The sequence below is a fragment of the Corvus brachyrhynchos genome, unplaced genomic scaffold (genome assembly GCF_000691975.1).
Source record: "Corvus brachyrhynchos isolate BGI_N302 unplaced genomic scaffold, ASM69197v1 scaffold101, whole genome shotgun sequence".
Taxonomy (NCBI): domain Eukaryota; kingdom Metazoa; phylum Chordata; class Aves; order Passeriformes; family Corvidae; genus Corvus; species Corvus brachyrhynchos.
The window spans coordinates 847487-855403 of NW_008237239.1; the positions used below are offsets into that span (position 1 = coordinate 847487).

Genomic DNA, 7917 nt, shown 5'->3' on the forward strand with positions numbered 1-7917 from the left:
TACAGGCAACAGCTTTACTCTTGGCACTGCATGATTAATTCACCCAACAAGTCTTACTGCAAACTCTCTCATTGGCAGCTGCATCACTCTGGAGGCTGGGGAGCATCAGGATGATGCAGAGCCCAGCAGGGACTGCTCCTCCCAAACACCAAACCATTCACAAGGAAGTGGGAAACAAGGAGATGGAGAGTTTCCTCTTTGATAGGATCGTTACTTCGGCTGGAGCACCCAAGGTATTACAGAGTAAATAATGTGCCAAAGCCATCAAAATCTGCCACCTCAGGAAGTACCTCTGGCCATGAGCCTTCCCAGGTCCCCCCACAATCCATTTGGAAGAAGTATGTCTGAAATAAGAAGCTTCCACATTACAGTTCCTTCACTTACTTGAAAAATTCAGTTTTCTCCTCCTCAGACTTTAGTGTTAAGGTCTTCAGAAAATTCACAACTTCCAGAAAATCATTCCTAAGCACAAAAACAAAAGCTGTCAAGTGTAATCCTTACTGATGCTTAAACCACCCACAGTGAAGAGACTGCAAACCCCCACCATTCCTTCAGCAGAGAGAATGAGACAGAGGGACCCAAGTCAAATGCTGGTGGATCAAGAATGCCAGCAAGGAGGTGACACCTGAAAGCTGCTGCTCAGCACCTCATTGGGAAGGCTGGTAACACTTCCTTAATTTAAGGAGCCTCTTTGTCAAAGATCCCTGCAAAGGGTAGGGATTAAATCTGCATTCCCATCTCACCTTCACAAAACTAATGCTTTGCAAGACAGAAATAAGCAGTATCAAGACCAAGAGAGGCCTGATATTCCTGTCCTTACCTGAAGAACTCATGAGACAATAAGCTGGACAGTGGTGGACGACACTTTGGGTCTGGATTCAGCAGTGCACAGTGCAAGGTTTGCTGAAAGCTGGAGAGAATATCTGCTGAAACTGAAATCCAAAGCACCTACAGTTAGATTTCTCTCTCCACACTGAACAAGATATGTTCAGGAGTCCTCCACCCTCCCCAAAATTTATTTTTAGCTCTAATGGATAGCAAAAGTGCAAAAGGAAGGGAAAAATAGCATTTCCATTTCTCTTCCTAAGCTGCTTGGTTACTGAGCCTTCAAGGAATGCTACTGTCCTCCCAAGAATCTTCCTGCTGCCTTTGCTGCAAGTTGCAGCCCCAGCTCAGCTGTGGCACTCAAGACCCACGTGCCACATCCATAACCCTTGGTGAGGCAGGACCAAAGCAGTTTTGGGAGTGCTCATGTCACACAGGCTGGGGACCTCCAGCCACATCTGACCACGTCCAAATGCAGGAAAAGGGGAACACAGGAGAAGCCAAGGTTTGCAAACAAAGACCAACACTAGCCACTGAACCCACAACAATCCTGCCAGCTGCAACAAAAGGTGAAATGTTCAACCACTGTGCCGGTTTGGCCAAATTTAGAAATATATCCTCTGAGAGAAGGCAGGTCACCACCCCTCCCCCACCAGGTTCGGGAAAAAATAAATTTTCCTCAAAGGAAAGTGAAAGAGATAAAAGCTATTTATTTAACAAACACATGGGAAAAGGAAAATAATGCTAAATAATAAATCTCTTGCTGTGGAGAAAAACCTGGAAAAGTGTTAGAGTCCTCCCTTTGGTCTCCTCGGAGCTGGGGCTTGGCCCAGGGCCAGGCCCTCTGTGCCTGGTGGAAAATCCTCCCGATGTGCTCTGATATTGAAGCAGTCCAGTAGAAAAGGGAGAAAATCCGAAATTCCAGGGAAGGGAAAAAAGTTCAACTCTCAGTCTCTCTCCAGAGAAAAAGAAACTGAACAACTGGCCAGAAACTGACCCGGGAGCAGCAAGCCAGTGCTTCCTTGCTCCCCTGCCGCAGCTGGGCAAAAGTTGCTATCTCTGTGTGACCTTGAACAAGCTGCAAACTGCTTTGAAAAAGTTTTGCTCAGTTTTTCCTTCCCCCTCTCAGGCTCAGTTTAGAGGCACAGAAAGGCACAAAAATTAATTTCTGTGCATAGGGCAGCGATATGGGATACACATCATAAAGTCACCCCAAGACAACCACACAAGGAATGAACCACAGGGCCTGTCACAGGCAAAATGTCATTCTTACCCTGATCATTGAGAACTGTCAGGAGATTCTCAACTGTTGTCCCAAATGCATAGGCATCCCTCGCGTGCCCATAGCTGCTGGGCAGGATTTTGAAGTCTGCAGACTGAAAATAAAACATAAAAAAACCCCAGAAAAGCAGGAGCTTATGAAATATTTGGTGTTTTCCATGAGTCTTTATTCCCGCCCCCCACCATATACACTCTCCAGTTCTTTTTATAGCATCAAAGCTCCACTGTGTACCCTACAAGTAGAGTATTATGCTAAAAAAACCTCCACTGGGGAATTTATAACCCAAAGGAGCAACTCTATGATGATGGAACAACTCCCTGATGAATGCAAGCAGTCAACAGCTTTCACCATTTCTATGGAAACAGGTGATACAAGCAACCCTGAGGATTCTCAATACATAGGAAGGTACTAACAGGTAGGAAAAAGGCTGTGGTGAGAGTTACACAACCATGGGACCACAGTGATCTGGGCAATCTCAGCAACTACCCTGTGATTTTTGCAAAATTTTGGTGATTTTTGAAATTCACAGTGTTTGAAAAGTAATATTACCTGTGCCCAACACCATTCCCAAACCAGGGATGGGACAGAGGAGGGACAAAAGGAACAGAGGAAACCTCAGATATTATCCAAGAGCCACTTCCATGCCATTTAGGCATGAGGAAATATAACGTGAATAAAAAAGTATTTCCTGACCATCACGTTTTTCTTTGCTGCCAGCAGGAAGCTCCTTGAGCACATGCTGTCACTCACCATCTCCTCGCAGGGGATGCACGACTGGTCTCGCACTGACTTCATGTGACAGAGGAACTGGAAGGACAAGAGGGGCCATGAGCTGCCTCGACCTCCCCTCAGTGCCAAGCAGCAGAGCAGGCTGTCCCCATGAGCCAGGGCTGGGGGGGTGGCAGCAGCTTTGCCCCTGCCCCTTCCACTGGCACCCAGGGCAGGCTGAGCCTGCCACTGCAATGATTCTGCAGAGCAGGCAGCAGAAATCAGACCAGGAATTCTTTTTTCTGCTACCAAACAGTGAAGATGCCACAAGCTAAGGAGGCATTTAAATTATTTTTCTTAATGACTTATTTCAACCTGAATCCTGCTTTTTTAAAAAATTTTGTATCAGTCCAGAAGGGCAAAGATTTCTCACTCTCCAGCCAGCAGTGTCCCTTAGAAAAGCAGCTGCGTTTGGGCTAATGGAGAATTAATTTGTGTAGACATCATAGTTTATAGTTATGGTGTCCTTAGAGCAAAGATTCAGGACAGACCTGGAAGTAAGCCAACACATTTAATAGCAAATCCAGCTAAGTGGAAGGACTTGGGCCTTCACATCCATAGATGGCCTGGTTCCACAAGCCAGGAATCCTCCCCTGGGCATCCAGGGTGCACTTGGCTTGGCTCTTACCTCTGGGGTGGCTTCACTGAAGTTACAGACTGTTTCCATTCCTCCCAGCTTCCAGTGCCCATCCTCACTCACAAACAGGGATGATAAACAGACATTGTTATGTGTCAGGTTTCCCTAAAACACAAAAACCCAAAAAAGGGTAACTGACTTGGGGGATATATGAAGATGTAAAATCTTAATCAGCACTAATTAGGTGCTGCAGGGGGCTGAGGGAAAGATGCCAAAAAGCACACAGTTCCTCTGGGATTTTGTAGGTGACCAGCAGGTGCCAGGCAGGAGGACCAGGGTTTTAGAGCAGACAAAGCCCTAACTGTCATAGCCCTTGCAATGCAACTGTAAATCCAGGGGAGTTCTCCAACTGTGAACACAAAACCCCAGAGCTACAGTCTGAGCTAGGATTTACCTGCAGTGCTGGGCAAACACACAGTGCCCAGACAGGGCAGCGGTGACACCAATCTCTGGCATGGGGCAACAGCTGTAAACAAATGCCAAGGCCAAGCAATCCCATTTCCCTAAAGCAAGAAATACTGCAAGCAGATCCATGAAGTGAGAACTGCTTGCTGCCTTGTTTCCACAACACTTTCAATTACCCTTCCTCCTCCAAAGCAGCCAATTTTAGCAGTTTCAGACTACAAGAACGGTGGGGCACATGTCTGTCTTTTTGGGAGGAATAAGGAATGAGTCACCCAGACAAATTCAGGTACAATGCTCTCCTGTCACATTTCATCCGTCTCCCACCAGAGCCTGATGATGCCGCCAGGGGTACCTACCCTGTCATGGAGGAAGATGAGTGCCAGCAACACATCGTAGATCCCTGCACAGATTTCTGCAGCAGAGAGCATCTCCAGGACCATCTCCAAGGGCCTCACCCTCTCCGTAACCAGGTGGATCCCATTTGCTTCCACAGTACAGGAGAGGAAGCGCAGAAGGCAAGGGTGGCGCAAGGTTTTCAGGTGCTTCCAGAAACAAAGACATCTGTTAGACCTCATCTAAGGTATCTCTTCTGGCTGCAGAGCTTAAGTCCTGTCCCCTTAGCCATGTTTTCTCATGGAATTCAGACAGCCCATCCCTGCTCCTCACCAAGCACCTGGAAAACTTCCTCACTCATGGCAGAACTTTTTATAATACATTGAAACAGAATCATAGAGTGGTCTGGGTTGGAAGGATCTTAAAGATCACCTCATTCCACCCCTCTGCCATGACAGGGACACCTTCCACTATCCCAGGTTGCTCCAAGCCCTGTCCAACCCTGGCCTTGACAGTTCCAGGGATGGGGCAGCCCCAGCTTCTCTGTGCATCCTGTGCCAGGGCCTCACCCCCCTCAGAGAAGACTTTCTTCCCAATATCCAATCTAAACCTACTCTCTCTCAGTTTGAAGCCATTTCCCTTTGTCCTGTCACTACATGCTCTTTCTCTCCATCTGTCTTGCAGGCTCCCTGCTGGCACTGGATGGAGAAAATCTTACACAGAATAAAATTCTTATTTATAATAAATATGGTATTTTGGTGGGATTCACCCAAAAAAGACCCCGACTTGCATCTGGAGGAAGAGGCAGCACCCTGCAAAGGCAGGCAGGCACTGCTATCTGAACATTGCTGCCCTCATCATGCAGCACACAGTGAACTCGGCAGCTGCCAACCCCCTTCTGCCCCGTGGCCAGGGTTGGCTTCCACCTTTTCTCCTGCCCTCACTCCCAAGGGTTTGACCCCTGTTAACTGATTCCCACCCTTCCAATAAAAGGAGGGACACTTGTGGCAAGTGTGTCCCAGGCACACTGCAGTACCTTGGCAGCTTTATTGACCTTATCCTCGTTCTCCCGCTTGTACACGAACACGGAGGCGAGTTTGCCATCCTGGAGCACGGCTGGGTAAATGGTGTGGCCGGTGGGCAGTGTGAACGGCGGCTCTTCCAGGGTGTAGCTCTTCAAAGCACTGTTCTCTGAGCCCATCCCTCGCACAGGTCCCCTCCTCACCACAAACAGGCTTTGGGTGAAGGAGGACTTCCTTTGGACAGATTCAGTTCTGGCGGGTGCTGGCCAGTTCACCTTCAGAGCATTTTCTGCAAAGCATGAAACAGCCATGAAGAACCTTCTCTTGCCGGTATCCTCTCCTTGAGTTTAAGGACAAGAATAAAATCCCCAAAGTTTAACTTTGTAAAGGAAACCCAATGTCCACAAAAGGGCTTGGATCAACATGTGAGCAGCTCTCAGCTCTGGCGCTTGGACTGCACTGGCACCTGTGTCAGCATCACCACCGGCTCTGACACAGTGCAGCATCCACAGCCAATCCCTGACCCGGCTACCAAGATGAGATCCACCAAGAGCAGGAACCACCAACACCCTCAGCCACATAGACACCCACTCCAGGGGTTTAATTGACATTAAGTTAGGAAGTGTGACTGCCACTCCACAAGGAGCCTTTGGCCTTCTTAAAAACACCATTCCTCAATTCTCCAAGCCAGAGAAGATTTCAGTGAAGGAAGAAGGATTACAGTGGATTTCAGGAGGTTACCTATAGCCAGGTACCCTCCTCCAGCAGCATGTTTTCCCCCTTGATTACCTTCTCTCCATGTGACAAATATTCCGTCTGCCTGCCAACCCTTCTTTCCTCCCACAGCCTGTCAGGAAGAGGCTGACAGAGATTTTTGTGCCTTTCCCTCACACACAAAACCAGTAAAACAAACACACTGATTGCAGAGGCTCTTTTGGAAAACACTGACCCAGCATATGCTCTGTCATCAGGCTTGTGATCACAGGCCATGGGCAAGACCTGAACCTGTCTGCACATGGAAGTCAGCAAACCTTAATCAGGAATATGAAGGAGAGCAAACCCTCAGTTTTCAGGAAAAGTGGGGGAAAATTGCCCACCCCCAAGCATTCTTTTTTGCAACTCAAGAATTGCTTTATTGTGGTTGTTTCCAGCCATGACCTGAGGTTTCAGGAAGGCAACAACACAGGAGTCTCCCAGCTCCCCAGCAGAGCTGTTCCACCAAAGCTGCTGCTCTGGCCCCTCACCTGTGTCTCCAGTTAGGTCTCCCAGGAGCCCTGAGGTCAGAAGTGCTCGGGAGAGAGAGAGAGCTGGTCTGATATGGTTTCCTAGCTCCTTTAACCCCCCAGAGGGTACCAAGTGAGGGCACAACAACCCCTGCAGTCCAAAAAGGGGGGGGAGGGGGGGAAGAGGGGCTTTTAACTGAGCTTCTGTGTCCTGATCCACCTAAAATCTAAACTGAATTAACTACAGAACTTGCAGGTGGGAGGTCTGGGCTTTTTCTCATACTCTCACCTCTGGTGTCAGGCACGGATCTGCACCTTTTCAGCACTGATTCCTTTAATGGGACCTCTAGGAAATAAAGGGAAAGTTATGGAAGTCTAAACTGCAACTTCCCAGCACAACACAGAGGGGCTGACAGCCCTCTCCAGCTTCCCTGTAGGCCCTTCAGATGCTGGAAGGCTGCTCTGAGGTCTCCGTGCAACCTTCTCCAGGCAGAACAACCCCAACCCCATCAGCCATAGGGAAGGTGTTCCAGTCCCCTTATCAACTTCACGGCCTCCTCTGGACTTGTTCCATGTCCTTCTCATGCCGAATATTGTAACAGTCATTCTCATGCCTGTGCTCCACCTGAGTTCTGCTGTACAACAGCCAGCTGCAAACACACCTCTCCTCTCCAGGGATGTCCTCTCAGGAAGTGCCCGGCAGCTCTCAGTATCAAACACTGAGCACCTCCAAACAGACAAGGGACAAGAGCAGCCTGTGGCACCCCGAGCTTTTCAGCTTTTTTTATGGCTATTGAAACTCCAGCTGGCAAAAGCATCTGCAAAGGTCTATGCCCAGGTGTGGCTACAACCCTTCGATGAACTCTCCAGAGCTAAAATAAACCATTACTCACGCAACTATGAGTTAAGAGCATTAATCCTTTTGTATCTTATTTTCAACAAATTGTAAACATGAACGTCAGATGTAACACACAGCACACCTTGGGACGGAGAGGAGCCCAGCAGGGAAAGCCAGAGGGATTGGTAAGGACAGTGTGGATTTGCTACCAGAACGAGGTGGAATTTCAAATTAGCTTCCTTGTGGAGTGAATGACAGCTGCATATTCACCTGAATATTCACCTGAAACACACGCCGAGCCCTGGCATTCCACAGCTCAGAGAGAGGCAGTTCCCCCTTTCCAGGCGCCCTGCCCGCCACCTCCCATGCCAGCAGAGCCTCCTGGAAGTGCTCTCAGAGGTGCTGGGGGCTTTGCTCCCAAAGGCAGAGGTTTCCCAACGCGACACCTTCAAATGCCCAGCCGGCACCCTGCAGAAGCAGTCCCTCGCAGGCAGGTGGGAGATCAGCAGGCTCCGCGGGAAGGAAGCCCGGTTCAATCGCGCTCCCCCAACACCGGTCCAACCCTGGGCACCGGGGAGAGCACA

The 7917-nt window shown here is 49.0% G+C and overlaps 1 protein-coding gene across 3 annotated transcripts in view; it reads right to left on the bottom strand.

The window, feature by feature from the left end:
• SCYL3 (SCY1 like pseudokinase 3) overlaps positions 1 to 7917 on the bottom strand; it is a 15764-nt gene extending 7847 nt beyond the window's left edge. Inside the window, exons 1-8 of one of the 3 annotated variants that reach the window (XM_008630170.2) lie at positions 7616 to 7917; positions 5287 to 5561; positions 4274 to 4459; positions 3504 to 3617; positions 2858 to 2914; positions 2099 to 2201; positions 821 to 932; positions 385 to 462 (exon numbers count right to left, since the gene is read on the bottom strand). In XM_008630170.2, the coding sequence (XP_008628392.1) occupies positions 385 to 462; positions 821 to 932; positions 2099 to 2201; positions 2858 to 2914; positions 3504 to 3617; positions 4274 to 4459; positions 5287 to 5451 (815 nt within the window). In that variant the 5' untranslated portion in view covers positions 5452 to 5561; positions 7616 to 7917. Of the gene's footprint in view, positions 1 to 384; positions 463 to 820; positions 933 to 2098; positions 2202 to 2857; positions 2915 to 3503; positions 3618 to 4273; positions 4460 to 5286; positions 5562 to 6784; positions 6809 to 7603 lie in introns of those variants that run through there. The other 2 variants (XM_017729650.1, XM_017729651.1) reach the window with 2 other exon arrangements.